At 52.4% G+C, this 16761-nt stretch overlaps 1 protein-coding gene across 5 annotated transcripts; it reads right to left on the bottom strand.

Annotated features, from left to right (window-relative positions):
- Window positions 1–1795: 1795 nt before the first annotated feature.
- Window positions 1796–15982, bottom strand: MFSD2B (major facilitator superfamily domain containing 2B). Of its 5 annotated transcripts, XM_043917281.1 has the most exons (14): window positions 14641–14853; window positions 11175–11300; window positions 9756–9880; window positions 8898–9021; window positions 8500–8578; window positions 8278–8408; window positions 6070–6160; window positions 5836–5957; window positions 5322–5405; window positions 4744–4824; window positions 4440–4549; window positions 3645–3788; window positions 3089–3259; window positions 1796–1959 (listed from the first exon to the last, which is right to left on the bottom strand). In XM_043917281.1, exons 1-14 carry the CDS (start codon window positions 14725–14727, stop codon window positions 1935–1937), a joined length of 1500 nt encoding a protein of 499 aa, XP_043773216.1. In that variant the 5' UTR covers window positions 14728–14853; the 3' UTR covers window positions 1796–1934. The 5 variants fall into 5 exon arrangements, 4 of the variants coding, with proteins under 4 accessions (XP_043773216.1, XP_043773213.1, XP_043773214.1 ...); XR_006343416.1 differs by lacking the exon at window positions 11175–11300 and having other exon boundaries at window positions 1823–1959; window positions 3645–3801; window positions 14641–15982; XM_043917278.1 differs by lacking the exons at window positions 6070–6160; window positions 11175–11300 and having other exon boundaries at window positions 14641–15982.
- Window positions 15983–16761: the final 779 nt, after the last annotated feature.

Raw genomic sequence — 16761 nt, 5'->3', positions numbered from 1 at the left:
TCCTATCAGCCCCTTCCTGAATCAGGAAGAGAGACAGCCCAGCTCTTTCTCTGGAGCCCTGTGACCTCAAGGATCAAATGCCCTTGTCAGTGTTACAGGGCCAGAAAGCTCAGGCATCAGACAGACCGGGTCACACTCTGCACTCTCTCTGAGGTCAGGTTCCTTCCTGTGCTACACATTTGTCGTTGTTCGGTCGCTCAGTCACGTCTGACTGCAACCCCATGGACTGTAGCACGCCAGGCTCCTCTGTCCTCCACTGTCTCCTGGCGTTGGCTCAAATTCACTTCCATTGAGTCAGTGAAGGACTCCACTCCAGTATTCTTGCCGGGAGAACCCCATGGACAGTATGAAAAGACAGCATTTGTAGAGGAAGCCAAATGCTTTAAGCTCTGAGGAGCACTATCTGAGTGTGTCTGAGCTCTGACTGTCTTAGACCTTCAGTCTCACCTCACACTTAAGAGGCAGCCAGAGGGCTAAAGAGGAAGTGGAAGGGGGCCTAGCCCTGGGCAGTGGGTTTGGGAAGTGTAGAACTGGGGGCGGGGGAGGAATATGGGGGGCAGATCTCACCTCCTGGTCCCCCTGTGGGTACCTAGGCCTCTCTAGGAACACTTGCTGGGGCATCAGGGCCCCATGGGTTTCCCAGCTCCTCCCCAGGCCCCAAACCCACACAAGCTACCATGGTCCACTGCCCTGGCCGCTGGCCTCAACTTCTTGTCTCTTCCCACAGGGAACCTGTGGTCTGAGGAACTGCGGATATTCTGGGACACATGGCTGAGGAGACATGGCCAGTTTCAGGGACATCAGGCACCCTCCCCTTCCCTCCTTGGGACAGACTTCCCAGGAGGTGGGATGAGAAGGCTGGCCAGAGTCACATTTTACATACTCAAACAGAGCTTCCCAGGTGCCTCAGCAATAAAGAATCTGCCTGCCAATGCAGCAGAAGTCTGGGTTCAGTCCCTGGGTTGGGAAGATCCCCTGGTGTAGGAAATGTCAACCCACTCCACTGTTCTTGCCTGGGAAATCCCATGGACAGAGGACCCTGGCATGCTGCAGTCCGTGGGGTCGCAAAGAGTCAGACACGACCGAGCACACACACAAGCAAGCAAGTAGAAGATAAACCCTTTAATTTGTTTCTGAAAAAATAAACCTCAGTGGATCTTTCTTCCTCAAAGACATGGTGGCCTCTAGAAAATAGTGGTTCCTGTGATTTTATAAGATGAACTTTCAGAAAAGTATTCCCACAGAAATAACTTTTGTTCACAAAAATGATTGATCTTTGGTGGCTCAGTATCAGTCTGTGACCACTTCTAGAAACAGTGTCATCAGCTTAGCTGTACGAAAGGTCTTGAGAAACACCTCGTGCCCTGTTCAACCTGTCTCCACTGCTGGCCCCATCCGCTCCCTCTGGGGTCTGCTGGCCTCTCTGGCTGCATCTGTGTATCCTCCACCTGGCTATCCCAGCATATCCATCTGTCCCCACTCTGCCCATTCACATGCTGTCTGTCAGCCTCTCCATTAGATGATCACTGGACCATCAGGAGAAACAAGAATTCTGTGTGTCTGTCTTGTCAGGTAGCTTTGCCATCCAAGCAGGTTGGTGGGCCTGGTACTCCCACAGAAGTCTGCAGACCAGGCTGGCAAGGGCTTCCTTTTTCCAGGAATAGTTGCTACAGGAATGCTTTCCAGGTCACAGGTTGCCCAGAGCTGGGTAGTCAGTGGCACAGGACTTTCTGAGATGTCCTGAGGTCAACAGGTAAGGCATGAAAGGTGGAGCCCAGGCCACTCCCTTCAGGAGAGTCACTGAAGACTCCACATCCCTGGGGAAAAGACAGGTCGTGTTTAAACGGTGAGGCAGGGGTGCCAAAGGGCTGAAAAAGGGGGCCTGGAGCCCAGAAGACACTGCTCCTGACGTGCCGGCTCACAGGGTCTCAAATTCAAGCCAGAGTGTAGCTGGTCCTCCTGCAGGAAAGAGAAGAGAAAATTCCGAGAGGAGGATGAGGGTGGGCGCGGGGCGGGGAAGTGTCAGTGGCTGCTCCTTGTCTCCTGAGCAGCTCTTCCCCTGCTCAACCCTGAGAACGAAGCTACAGCCCTGTTCCTCCAGGCCCCACCCACGTGCCATTCCCCAAAAGCAGCACATGATCTCAGTATGAGGGGCTGGAGTCCCAGGCTGTCCCCACTGAGCATTGAGGGATCCATGATGGAGCCACTTTCTGGCCCTATCCTGTGTGGGCCTCTGTCTGTACACAGGCTCTTGTTTGTAAGTTTTTGAGCATGTGCAAAAACGTGGACACGGGTTGTGACTGTCTGCTGGACCAGAAGTGTTGACACTGCAGTGGCTGCTTGGACTCTGGCTCTGGGCTGAGCTTCTGGGACAGAGAAATGAAGAAAACAGCCCCCTCAGCTGTCAAGGTCCCCACAGTCAACTGTGAAAGCCAGGCAGTGAGCAGATCAGCCCCAGGGCAGTGGGGTCTGTGCTTCCAAGTGGGAAGAATGAGGTGAGAGAGCGGTTCAGGGCAGATGGTGTGGGGAGGAGTGGAAGATGACCCTGGGGTTTCAACCCCTAGGGTGGGTGGAAGGTGGTACCGTTCACTGTGGTGCAGCAAGAGCCGAGATTGGAGAACAAAGATGAATTCAGTTTGGGGCCCATTAAGACAGACTGACTGCACTTTCCCAGTGGTACAGTGGATAAGAATCTGCCTACCAATACAGGGGACATGGGTTTGATCCCTGGTCTGGGAAGATTCCATCTGCCACAGAGCAACTAAGCCCATGGACCACAGCTAATGAACCTGGGCTCTAGATCCCGGGAGCCACAACTGCTGAAGCCCTCGCACCCTAGAGCCCGTGCTCTGCAGCAAGAGAAGCCATCACAATGAGAAGCCCGAGCACCTCAACTAAAGAGCAGCCCCTGCTCACCACAACTAGAAAAAGCCCATGTGGCAGAGAAGACCCAGTGCAACCAAAAATAAACGAATTAAAAAAAAAAAGACTCCATGCTTGTGGAACATCAGGTCCACCTGAGGACTGTGCACATCTGCGTGCCTCCCCAGGTGCCCTGCGGTGTGTACCCGTGAGCGCGGGTGCCTACCTCCCCAGGGAGCGGGAGTTGGCCCGACTTGGCACCTTGGGAGTGGGGCCGACCATGAGGATGCACAGACCAATGAGGATCATGCTGGTGGGCACTGCACCGATGAGGACCTTGAGGGTCACCACCACCTGCTCCGACTGCCTGCAGGCTCCTGACTCGTACCCTGCGAAGCTGGAGAAGCCCCCACCCTGAGCTTCCAGCTCAGAGCCTTCTGATGGAAGGGTCCAAGGTGCCCAACCCCCACCCTATCCTGAAACTTGGATTTGTTTTCTGGCCAAATCAGTCTAACTAGAGAGGGAGTGAGTGTGAGGGAACAGGCAGACCGGGGAGTTCAGAGAGAGCTGAGAATGCGGGGAGTAGAGGTTTCAGAAGGGGTATAGCTGCTGAGATCTGTACCCCTTCCGGTCATGTGCACAGAGAAAGCTGGGGTGGGGGTTCCCACACACTCTCCAGACCCATGGGTGGCCCCTGGCTGGCTCAGGTGGGGGACTTTGCCCTTTGCTTCCCACGCCACTTGTCTTCTGCGCCTCTGGGACAGCCCGACTCTGGGACTCACTCCAGGCTGAGAGTGGAGATGCCCAGGGCGCCTGCTCCCGAAAGCTTGGTGAAGAAGACATAGGATGAGTAGAAAATGGTCTCCAGGCCTGGGCCATGCTGGTGCTGCAGCTGGAAGTCATCGACCACATCTGGAAGCATGGACCTGGGGGCAGGGGCTGCAGAATTATGTCTTTTATCTCCTTGGGAGCTGCCAGCCTGAGGGCTCTTTGGGGACAAGGACTGAGTCAAATTCACCCCTGGGTCCCCACTGCCCAGCACCAGGACCGGTCCAAAGAGAGTCAGGCAGTAAAAGTGCTTGTACTCCCCTGGTGACTCAGATAGTAAAAAATCTGCCTGCAGTGTGGGAGACCTGCGTTTAATCCCTGGGTGGGAAGATCCCCTGGAGAAGGGATAGGCTACCCACTCAAGTTTTCTTGGGCTTCCCTGGTGGCTCAGATGGTAAAGAATCCATCTGCAATGCGGGAGACCTGGGTTCAATCCCTGGGTTGGGAAGATCCCTGGATGGGGGCATGGCAACCCACTCCAGTATTCTTGCCTGGAGATTCCCAAGGACCAGAGGAGCCTGGTGGGCTACAGTCCATGGGGTCACATAAGAGGCAGACACGATTGAGTGACTAACATTTTCACTTTCTTTTCACTTTTTCCCCAACACACTTTGACAGCCTCTACCCTTGAAAGGGGGAGAGCCTGTCCCCAGGGGGAGGGGCCTGGGACCGCAGGTTGAGATGAAGGAGGGGATACCCACTGGGAAGGATGGGAGGCCCCTACTCCTTGTGCCCCTGACCCAGCCTACCAGGGTAGCAGCAAGGACACAGCGATGCTCAGGCCAGACACAAAGGCCACGACATATGCCACAGGCACCATGGGCACGGCAGCCAGCAGGATTGCAAAGGGCACCATCGCCTAGGGAGACAGACACTCTGGCGCCTCCTCCCCTTGTACCCCTGCCCCACACACACTCATAGGTGCTCTCGGATTCATGCACTCACCAGTCCTTACTAATGCCCCCTGAGCCTGGCGCCGGGCTAGACACACAGGACGCAAGAATACACCTCCCCCTCAACACCACCCCAGGCCTGGCTTCCTGCCTCACTCACACAGATCCCGAGGGCTGACATCCTCTTCCCAAATCGCTGCAGAACCCACTCCCACATTGGGGTGCTCAGCACTGCCGAGACCTGTGAACGGACAGAATCGTCACAGCCCAGGACGCCCTGCCGGGGCCTCTGCCAGATTCTCAAATGCTCAGTTTTTAGGTGGGACACCCGATGTTGACCTTGTCCTTGGTTGGAACCAGTGGCTGAACTTTACAAACTTTATGACCCTGACCCCAATTCCACCCTCTGCTGAAATGGTGGCACTAGTGGTAAAGAACCTGCCTGCCAGTGCAGGAGACACAAGAGACGTGGGCTTGATCCCTGGGTTGGGAAGATCCCCTGGGGAAGGAAATGGCAACCCACTCCAGTATTCTTGCCTGGAGAATCCCATGGTCAGAGGAGCCTGGTGGGCTATAGTCCACAGGGTCGCAAAGAGTCAGACACGACTGAAGCATCTTAGCAAAAAGCCCAAGCAGAGTCCAAAATACTGACCACCAGACCTCCATCACACAGGTCACATCAAGGACCACACAGCCCTGACTCAGGCCTCTCGCCTCCACCACCCCATGTCCCCTCACCAGGATGGTCAGCACCATGCCCTGGACGTGGTCTTGAAGCTGGGAGGCGTGTGTACAGAACAGGACCAGGTAGCTCTGCTCCACCTGAGGAGTTGACAGGAAGTAGGCGTGTACAGGAAACGGCAGAAATGTGGAAATCAAGGGCAAGGCTGAGGTCTCGAGTCGGGCCTTCCCTTTGGGCCTCCAAGCTCTTGTTTCTGCCACCATCATGCAATCCCTTCCCCAACAATGGAGTCTTATCCCAATACAGGTTTAAAAACCACTCCTAGTCTGCCCCTGGCACAGCTGAGATGGATGGACTTTACCACCCCAGACACTTCCTGGTGTCTGGGCCTGACCCTCCCCAGTCCCACTAGATCTAGGTAGGTTTCTCTCCTCCCAGCATCAGCCTTGCCAAGCCCTATCCAGCCACTGGTTTCCCTGTGGTGTGGTGGAGACGAGAGTCTAACCTGAACCTATGCAAGCTCAGTATGGCCAAAGCCCAGCCAGTGGGGATCAGCCTGGCCAGACATACCTGAACAGCTGCTGAGATGAAGAGGAAGGAGATGACCAGCTTCAGATAGGGCCGATGCCGGACCGTGAGACCCAGCCCAGTCAGGAAGCCCAGGCCCTGGCCGGATGCTGGGGTGGAGGGGTCTGTAACATTGGAAAGGGACATCTTGGATTGGTAGAGTTCAAAACCAAAACTCATGCCCCAGAGGAGTGGCCAGCTTCTGCTTCCACACTCTGTCTGCAGCCCTGTACCTACCTGATTGCTCCTTCACCCCCAGGTAGAGCAAAGTACTGCACACTGGGTAAGTCAAAGCAACCACAGCGGCTGCAATGAAGTAGAGACGAGTCTGTGGACAGGACAGAACTTCAGTGGGGGTGATGTCTCCAACCCATGGAGGTGGGGATACCCAGGGGCCTGGCAGGAGTGCCTCCCAGTGGGAGCAGAGGGACCCTCAGTCCAAGTCCAAGGATCCTGGGTGCTCTTCCTCTCCTTCAGCCCACAGGAAGGGGAGATCTAAGGGACCAGAATGGTCCTTCCGCTGACCCTGTGCCTACTGTGGGCATTCATGTAACCATGAGTCAAATCCCTCCCTCCCTCTCTCTCATTTTTTTTAAGCAAATATTCATTGCTTCTGACTTCCATGTGCTAGACCCTGAGTTTACAGTGATGAATAAATGACCCTGTGCATCCACAGTAAGGGGCTTGGGGTGAGAGGGAGACAGATCCATGAACAGACAGTTACAGTGTGATGTACGATGACACAGAAAATATCGAAAACAGAAACAGTGCCACTGAGCATTCAGAGAAAGACACATATGGGATAAAATACATATAAAGCCTGCATGGGAGTAACAGTCACCCAGTTCAGGATAGGGGTTGCCTCTGGTGGGGGAGGAAGGAGGGAGACGCAGAGCTTCACCAGTGTGAGGGGTCCCACATTCAGAAAGTACTGCACTTGGGAGTCAATGCTCTGATCTCTTGAAATTCAGGACTGTTTTATCTATGGATTTGTGTTTTGTAAGTGAAGTCTATGGGACAGCAGAGCTGGAATTAGCATGAGGCCCCTGGACGCGTCTCACCTTGGCTCACAACCTCATGTGAGCCATGAGGACATGAGGGAGGACAAGTTCTCAGCTTCCTACTCCCTACTTCTTGCAATCCTATGCCCCACCTGGCCTCCTGCTTTCCCACCCAAGGGGAGCTCCTCAACCCTGCTCTCCACTTCTAACCTCTGTTCCACTATCCTCACCTAGATAGTGACCCAGAAGCTTTGGGGAGGGGCATTGTAGAGGCTTCTCTGGTGGCTCAGATAATAAAGAATCTGCCTACAATGCAGGAGACTTGAGTTTGAGCCCTGCATCAGGAAGATCCCCTGGAGAAGAGAATGGCAATCCACTCCAGTATTCTTGCCCGGAGAATCCCATGGACAGAGGAGCCTGGTGGGCTACAGTCTATGGGGTTGCAAAGAGTTGGACATGACTGAGCAACTTTGACTCTCATTTTTTTTGGGGGGGTGCCCTGGGCTTGGACGCAGGGAGGATAAATCTGTAGGCCACAACCCCTCTGATCCTGGGCTCTTAGCACCATGATAGGCTTTGAGGGCAACGGGGCATAGTCTCTCACCCACTCAGATCCAGGCAATCCCTTGACTGGGGCAGTGGGCCATGGGAAGGGGAGATTGACTCCCTGCTCTCTCTGGGGCCCTACAGCTTCATTTCACACTGTACGGAGGCACATTCTGTAGCTGGGCTGCAGATGGCCTGGGGATCTCTACACAGGACTTCTTTTTTTTTTTTTTTCACAGGACTTCATTGTAATGTTTTCTTACAGGCAGTGAACTGTGGGTGCGTGATGCTGGCACTATTCTCATAACATCAATTCTCAAATTTTGGTGGAGGTCAGTGATGTCATTTGCTTAAGGAGAAGAGGGGGAATAGAAGATGCACTTGACAGATAAATAGATGAACATCTCCTAATTGCTGAAGAGGGAATGGCTTTGAGGGGAGAGGATGGGGTACCGCCCCCAGGTTTCCCCTCTCCTTTCACACTGTGGGTGGGGTTGGGGGGACACTTGTTCAGGGCTGGGCGGCACTGCTCATAGGATGGGTTTTGCCCAGAGCTCTGCAAGGACACTAAACCCTCTGGCTGTCTCTCTCTCCTCACCCTGCCGGTGGCCCCTCCCTACCCCGTCTCTTCTCTGGGGTCCACCTCCTCCCCTCCAGATGACCTGCTGGCCTGTTGTTTGACTCCACGTTTAGAAGGCACCCAGCAGGAGAAGCAGATTTAGCAGGAAGGATGGGGGACATGGGCTCAGTGCGAGGAGCCGGGAAGGAATGAAAGAGCCTAGTGGGCAGAGCTGAGCCCCCAAACAACCATGAAGAGACCTGGCGGAGAAACGTTCCTCGAAGAGAGAGGTGACCTGGAAGCGGGGGCCCAGTGGCTCCAGGCAGCCTGGACACTCACCGCGTTGGGGGAGACAGCCACCTCCCCGGGAAGCATGTCCTCCTTGCACCTGTGGGACCCGTGTGCACCAGACACGATGAGTCCGTGGACGGTGGCTCCCATCAGCGTCCCCACCATCTCCAAGGTCATCCCTGGGGCACAGCACGCAACAAGGTGGCTGAGCTCATGGGGCTGGGCCAGAGCTACCCCCTCCCACCCGACCGCACGCCCACCTGCACTCACGGTACGCAGTGGCCGAGTCCCGCTCCTTGGGGTTTGGGGTCAGCAGCATGGTCAGCGCCGTGTAGGGCACCTGGAAGAACTGTGGGACCCAGCAGAGCTTAGGATGGTGCCCACTGCCAGGTGGCCAACCCAGGTCAGCAGCTTCCCCAGGCCAGGCCTGTGCCAGGCTGGCAGGTCCCTATAGATCCCCTCGACCTGGAGTTAGGGCCTAAGGAGCAGAAGGGGCATCTGGCCTAGAGCCCACAAGAAAAGTTAACAGCCAGTCACCACCTGGTGAGCAGGTGGGCAGCGGGCACCCCCCAGCACACACACACACACACACACACACACTTCAGGAAGGCCTCCTGCCGGCATGGGATTCCAGGAGTCCAGACCCAGGAAGGGGCCCACCTGCTTACCGTGGCCAGGGCTTGGAACAGGCAGTAGAGGGTCGTGTACCAGAGGCCGCGCAAGGTGGAGAAGGGGGGCAAGAACCACAGGAAGAAGTAGGCCAAGGCAATGAAGGGTGTGCAGCCCAGCACCCTGCGGAAGCACAGCCAGGTGGGGCGCCCTGCAGCACCAGGACGGGGGTCCCCAGGGGCCTGGAGCAACCTCGCCTGGCCCTCGGCCCTGGAGGAGTCCTGGTCTGGGGCTCAGGGTGGGAGCCATGGAGGGGGAGAGGTGGCTGAGGGGATGAGAAGGTCCTTGGGAGTGGGGGCTGGGGCCCTTAGGGGCTGCATGGGTGTGTGCTAAGTCACTTCAGTTGTGTCTGTCTCTTTGCCACCCTATGGATTGTAGCCCACCAGGCTCCTCTGTCCATGGGATTCTCCAGGCAAGAACACTAGAGTGGGTCTCCATGCCCTCCTCCAGGGGATCCCTGCCCAACCCAGGGATCGGACCCCTATCTCTTACATCTCCTGCATTGGCAGGTAAGTTCTTTACCATTGGTGTCACCTGGGTTCGGTGGCGCCATTCCCCGTATCCAGGAAAGTCGTATCTCCTCTGTGAGACCTTCCAAGCCATCCAGCCCCGCCTGGCCGCACTCCGAGCCCCCCAGGGCCAAGCCTGCGGCTCTTGTCCAGCTCTGTGCCGCCCAGTGAGGGAGAGGTCCCTGAACACCTGCATGACTCACTCAGACCCATTCCATTCCTGTCACCACTGTCCAGGCCTGACCTCTAACCACCCATAGGATTTTCCACTAAGAAGCAGCTGTGAGAAATGCAGAGATCTCAAGCAGGGGTGGATGCCAGGACCCTAAGGACCGTGGGGCTGCTCACCAGGGCATGAGTCTTCCAGACCCTGTCCTCCTGCTTCTGTTGATGAGAAACCCAGCCAAAGGGTCTGCAGCTGCCCCAGACACCTTCCCTCCAAACAGGACCAGTGACACCTGGGCAGCAGGGATCTGAAAGGGATAGAGGAGGGGACAGCCAAGTTCCTGCACAGTCAGCGAGCGTGTCTGGACCTGCCCACCAATCAGGAGAAAGACCTTTCTCCTGAAAACTGGCTGGGGCCATGGCCACACTGTAAAGGTCTATTCAGTCCCTCCCCCAGGACAGGAATCCAGACAGCTCTGAGGACATCTGTGCACCAGTGGAGAAGGGATGGGGGGACAAGAAGGGGGGAGCCGGTGCACACTAGCATATTCCTGTTATATTTATACCCAGTCACTTTAGGAGAAGACTTGAGAGACGCTCCCCTGAGGTGGCTCAGTGCGGGAAGGGTGCACTGAAGCTGACAGTCAGAGGCAGAGCTTGTGTTTTACAGTGAAAATGGTTTATTGATTTTTCTGATTACATAAAGTGATAACATTCATTATACACACATTCAAATAGTTCAGAAAAATATCACGCAAAGCTCATCTGAAATTCCACCATCCTGAGACAACTGCCAGGAGCATTTTGATCATTCTTTCCTTATGTGCATTTGTGATTTATAATTTTATACAAATGGGAGATCGGTGTCATTTAAAAAATCATGGAAAATAAGTAAATAGTAGATACTTTACTAAAAGTTTTTGTTTATGCTCTATCCTCCACCAGTCCCTCCTATAGTCAATATTAACATACTTCTGGATGAATGTCCTCTTGGAATATACTTTCTCCATGCTCATCCTTTAATCATGTTGCTGTACAGTTGCTAACTGGTGTCTGACTCTGTGGCCCCATGGACTGCAGCATGCCAGGCTTCCCCGTCCTTCACTATCTCCCCGAATTTGCTCAAACTCATGTCCATTGAGTCAGTGATGCTATTCAACCATCTCCTTATACCTATGCACTCATATATATAGGGCATGTTTTTGTTTTGCTCAAATGGGATCTTTTTATATGTATACCCTTCTCTAAAACTAATTTTCCTCACTTGACAGTGCATCATGGAAATTCTTGGGAGTCAACTGGTATAGCTCTAACTCATTTTTTTGAGTGACTACACACTACTCCATTATGTGGACATAGTCCAACTTACTATTGAACTACTCTATATTCGGGGGCATTCATGTTGTTTCCCATTCTTCTACTACAAACAACCTGCAAATAAACATCTTTCAAGAGGTTGCCCTCAACAGCATTTGGTTTTTCTCAGCCTTGGGTCAGAAGTGCCATTTACCAAGGATCGTGGCGGTGGAAGTAAAGGCAGGTTGAAAGGACCAGACATCAGACATGGGAGTAGGGGGCCCCAAGGCTGCTGCCCACACTCACCTGTGCCACATCGAGCAGGAAAAGTTGCAGGTAAAAGGCTATGGCGCTGGAGGCCACCTGGTTGGGAACTCCTCCAATGCCATAGCACAACTTCCTATAGAATGAGAGGTGACCAGCTCCGCTGTCCTGGGGGAGACACAGGACCTCAGCCCCCACAGGTACTAACCACTCCCTGCAACCCCCTGACTTTCAAAAGTATCCTGCAGCCCTGTCTTGAGGGCTGTTCCAGCAAACTCTCAGTCCTAATTGCTCTCGAATTATCTTAAAAGAAGTGAGACAGGACTTCTCTGGTGGTCCAGTGATTGAGAATCCGCCTGCCAATGCAGGGGAAAAGGGGTTTGATCCCTGGTCGAGGAAGATTTCACCTGCCTTAGGGCAATGAAGCCTGTGAGCCACAACTACTGAGCCTGCGCTCTAGAGCCTGTGCTTTTCAACAAGAGAAGCCACCGCAGTGAGAAGCCCAGGCACAGCAACAAAGAGTAGCCCCCGCTCAATGCAACCGGAGAAAGCCCGAGCACAGCAATGAAGACCCAGTGCAGTCAACAACAAACACATAGAAAAGAAATGAGACAGAAAAAGGGAGAAGAAAAGAAAAAAAACAAAAAACCCTAAACCGTGACTTCTAAGCATTTCCAGGGGGAAGTTTTTCCTTATATTCCCCCCGTCGCCAGTGCTTTTTGCTTCAGTCTGTTTTCTTAGTCAGCAAGCTAGAGTGAACTAGGGGGGTCAGGAGGCCCCTAACTTTGCCACCAGCTTCCTGTGTATGCCTTTGAATAAATCACTTTATCTCTCTAAGCCTCATCTGTCAATTGGAATATTCCTGCCAACTTCGAGAGATGTTTTGATGAGCAAGTGAGGCCATGGCTCTGGGAGCTGATTGTTAAATGTTCAGGACTTTTGCAAGCCAGTTGTTGAACCACTGGCAGCCTGAAATCAGCCACGGGGAGAGTATTTACACCACAGAAATCAGCAAACAACAAACATCAGAGCAAAAATGAAATAAAGGTTACATGTATACCCACACACATATATTTGGGGTTATATATCTATATCTATATCTATATATCTCCCTAAGCATTCAGGGAACTCCAGACTCATAATTAGACTGTCTACTCACAGCCCCACATGGTTGCCAAACAGGCATTCCAGCTTAGTGTGGTCAAAACACAGCTCCTGATTTCCATCCCATTGTTTTAATCTCCTAACCCTACTGTCCTCATTGCATCAAATGGCCCCAATGTTCACTCAACAGCTCAGGCCACAAACCTAGGTGTCATCCTTGAGTCCTCCTTGCCAATTTCTCTGTCTAATGTATTAGTGAGAGTCTAAGTGTCTTCTCAACTTCTACTCCCATTCCCTACTATCCACTTTCTGTCCAGCAGTCAAAGTGATCTTTTCATAACATAAATCAGATTGTGTCTCTTCTCTGATTAAAACCCCCCAACAACTTGCCATTACAGTTTGAATAAAACTCCAAGTCCTTCCCATATAGCCTACAGGAGCCCACTCAATCAGCTGCCACTCCTTTTCCCGCCTTACTTCAGATAGCTCTCCTTAACCATGGTAGCCTCCATCCTGTTGCTCAAAATGACCTTGTCTGTTACTGCCTCAGGGCCTTTGCACCTCCTGTCCCTTCTGTCTGGACAGCTCTTCCTTCAGGTCTTTGCAAGAGCTGACTTCTTGCCATTCAGGCTGAAGCCAAAATGTCATCTCTTTAGAGGGGTCTTCCCTGACCACCCAAATTTCTCTCAATTGTACTCACTACGGGATATATTTGTATTTATTTCCTGCCTCTCCCCACCAGCACATACACTCTTTGAAAGCATGAACTACATAACTTTTATTTACCACCATGTCCCCAGTACCTAGAAAAGTGCTGGGCATGTAGATGCTCAATATATATTTGTTGAAAGAATAAATGACATGAAGATTCTGTGTAAAGTGCTATTTCTCCCAAAGATGCTGGGAATCTTTCTTTTTCATCTTTTACCTGGGGACGGGAGGGGGAGTGGAGAGGTCTGTAGTTTCACCCAGTTTGGTATCTAGCCAGACACCCCAAAAGGACTCTTTTGAAAGGAAGGTCTTCCCAGATAAGGGTTTATCAAATTCTCTGCACTCTTCCTACCCACACACAAGGCAGGATGTGGTCTCTTCTGACATTTTTGTGAACAATATTTCAACTCCCAGAAAATTTAACACCAGGCAGAATCCAACATGACACCCCCACCTCTCCACTCCCCAAACCCTCCATAAAGGGATTCCGGTTTCCTCCTAAAGGTATCTATCAAGTTCTGGTACATAGTAGGCACATGAAAATTTTAAAAAATCTAGGTATATGATACAGTCTTGGAATCTCGAGGAATACCGCTTTACCTACTCAAATCATAAGCCCTTCACAGTCAACTGAGTACATGTTTCAGTTAGGCAAACTTAACAAATCTGAATGCAAATTCTCCATCTGCCACTTCTAGCTGTGTAACCCAGGACAAGGTACTTAGTGTGGCTAAGCTTCATCCTGTGTACAATGGGGGTAATAACACCTCTGAGAGTTGCTACGAGAATTAAATGCTAGCGTTTCATGGCCAGTGTTTCCTCCCTAACAATTCATGTCATCCTGAGTTTTTATAGAACTTGATAAAGTTCCCTGGGAAATGAGAGTCCCCGGAGGGCCTCTTGATCTTCCTGTCTGTCTTGGAGCCCACTACCTTTTGCTCAGAGGGGCTCGGAGGGGAAGCGCGGAGTCAGCATAGGGAACCGAGGCGGTGAAGCCAAGCCAGGGACAGAATGAAGGCGCAGCACAGAGGGGCAGTGGATTCCGCATCCAGCAGCGAGCTCAGAAGTCCTAACTCCTCTCCGACACAGCCGCCCTGAATGACACGTGCCCGGCCCTATCCAGGGGGCGGGGGAGAGGGGAGGCAGAGGGCCTGAGGCGGCCCCTGGATTCCCACCTGCCCTCCACCCTCACTTCGGAGCCTGGTTACCAGGAAGGGCTCCGGGTGCGGTGTCCGCTAGGAGAGTCTGGTGCCTGGAGGGAGCCAGGTTTGAGGGGGCGGCCAAACCCATAGCACCTGCCTGGAGACCGGGGAAGGCGGGCCCAATTAGAAGTTCTACCTGCCCGGGGTTCCAGAGACTTCGGGAAGACCTGGCGTGTGGTGGACAAGAGCCTTAGACTGGCCCTGACTGACTAGTTCAAGGAATCAGCGGCCTTCTGCGCTTGTCTAGGACTCAGTTTCCCATCTCTTTGGGGCTCCAGAATACCCCCAGCCTCGCCGCAGTCAACTGTCAAACCCCAGCCGGGGCAATTGAACAACCTGGAGGCTCGGGCGGGGCCGTGCGGGGCTGCGGCCGGCCGGCTGCGCCCAGATGCCCCGGGATGGGGGTGGGGGGTCGGCCCCCGGAGCCCCCGGCCCGGCCCCGCGCCGAAGCCCAGCGCCCGCTCCCCGCGCGCCCCTCGCTGTCCGCTCACCGAACCCTGAGCTGAGGTGTGTGCTTCCGGCGAGGGCGACGGCGTCTCCAGAGACGGGCCCGGGATCGCCTCGCGGTACACGGCCATCGCGCACTGCCGCCAGCGCACCAAGGCCCGGGGTGTTATCGCCTGCCCGGGCCCGCGGGGAGGGCGGCTCCCCGGCCGAGCGGGCGCGGCGCGGAGGGGCGGGCCGGCCGACGCGGCCCGGGCGGGGGGCTGCGCGCGGGAAAACTAGAAGGCGCGAAGTGCCGCGGGGTGGATTACCCGAAGGGAAAAACGCCAGAGCCCACATGTGCTGCGGGGAAAGGCTGGCAAGTGACTCGGGGCCATTTTCCTTGGGATCGGTCTCCGAGGGAGTGAGAGTCAGCAGCGGTTCTCACTAAACCCTCCTGCTAAATCCTTGTTAAAATCGGCCAAGTTCTTAGAAACAAGAAGCAACAGAATTGCTCAGACTGTTAAGGCTGAGTAGGCTTACATGCAGCCTAAAAAAAATTGCTATCGGATGCCCGAAATAAACATTCTCCAATCTCTTAGAGATGACTGGTACAACCAGGTAACTAAGTTCTAGCCAGAGAATAAAAAACTTGTGTATGCAAATTTCCCAGACAGGTACTTAAAAGGGAAGGGCTTACAACACATACAAAGATTAACTGAAAACCCACCACAGACCTATAGAGGCTGAGACTATAAAACTCTTCGGTTTTGGCTTAGACAAGTATTTCTTAGGACACCACAAGCCTAAGATGGGCTACAGCTAAATGAAAAACTTCTGTGTTGCAAGCCAAGCAACCAGTGAAAAGACAACCCACAGAATGGGAGGAATGTTTGCAAATCATTGTATTGGAATATATAAAGAACTCCTTAAACAGTAGAGCGATAGTACAGTTAAAAACTGGGTGAAGGATTTGAATAGATATTTCTCCAAGTCTATAAATGGGCAATAAGCACATGAAAAGACATTCATGTCATTAGGGAAACAAAGCTGCAAGAAACCACTCTGTTAGAAAGCTGTAATTTCAAAGACAATAACAGGGATTGGGAAGGATGTGGGAAATCATACATTACTAGTGGGTGTGTAAACTGTGCAGGTGCTTTGGAAAAGTCTGGCAGTTCTTCAAAAGTTAGGTATGAAATTATATGATCCAGCCATTCCACTTCTAAAGATGTAAGAGGAATGAAAACATGATCACACAATAACTTGAACACTTAAGTGAAGAGAAATGAAGTGAAAGTCAGTCCTGTCTGACTCTTTGGGACTCCATGGACTGTAGCCTGCCAGGCTCCTCTGTCCAAGGGATTCTCCAGGCCAGAATACTGGAGTGGGTAGCCTTTCCCTTCTCCAGGGGTCTTCCCCACCCAGGGATCAAACACAGGTCTCCCACGTTGCAGGTGAATTCTTTACCAGCTAAGCCACAAGGGAAGCCCTTGAGAACTAAAGAATTTATAATAGCTAAAAAGTGCAAACAACCCAAATGTCCATCAACTAATGGGTGAATATTTAGGATGTTAGGAATATTCATACAACTTTATTCAGCAATAAAAAGGACATGGATGAACCTTGAAATTTTATGTTGTGGAAAAAAAGCTGGTCACAAAGGACAGCAATATTGTATGACTCCACTTACATGAAATGTACATAGAGGTAAATCTACAGGAAGAACCGTAGATTTGTTGCCAAGAACTGAGGGTGGAGACAGTTAAACAAAGTCAAGTTGAAGTTTCTTTGAATAATTTAATTTGAACACACTATATATGCAGTTTTAGGAGGTTTGGAAACACTTCACTCACAATACTTTGTTGCATATACTACCACAAGTTTAATTTTGAAAGGAAGTGGGTGGGGGGAACCAAAATAACCCCAAAACCCTCCTTCCCTTTTTTGCACAGAAATGTAACTAAAAGGCATTTCCCCCATTACTATTCTACTTAAAGTGACAGTATAGTCCTAATAGAATTTTTAAGGACCAATAGAGTTCCATAAATAAAACAGGCCTACAATAACCAAGAAGTTTGCTTGTTTGTTTTTGCTTATTTCAAAGGTTTATTCACTCAGTCGTCTCCAACTCTTTGCGACCCCATGGACTGTAGCCCACGAGGATCTTCAGTCCATGGAATTCACCA

This window comes from Cervus elaphus, chromosome 11 (assembly GCF_910594005.1).
Source record: "Cervus elaphus chromosome 11, mCerEla1.1, whole genome shotgun sequence".
NCBI classification, from domain to species: domain Eukaryota; kingdom Metazoa; phylum Chordata; class Mammalia; order Artiodactyla; family Cervidae; genus Cervus; species Cervus elaphus.
This window is presented reverse-complemented; position numbering and strand designations above follow the sequence as displayed.

Coding starts and splice junctions, on each gene's coding strand:
- MFSD2B (XM_043917281.1), bottom strand. CDS start 14,727: ATGGCCGTGTACCGCGAGGCGATCCCGGGCCCGTCTCTGGAGACGCCG. Junction 9,881..11,174: donor TCCTGCTCGATGTGGCACAG/GTGAGTGTGGGC, acceptor TATCCCTTTCAG/ATCCCTGCTGCCCAGGTGTC. Junction 5,406..5,835: donor TCATCTCAGCAGCTGTTCAG/GTATGTCTGGCC, acceptor TCAACTCCTCAG/GTGGAGCAGAGCTACCTGGT.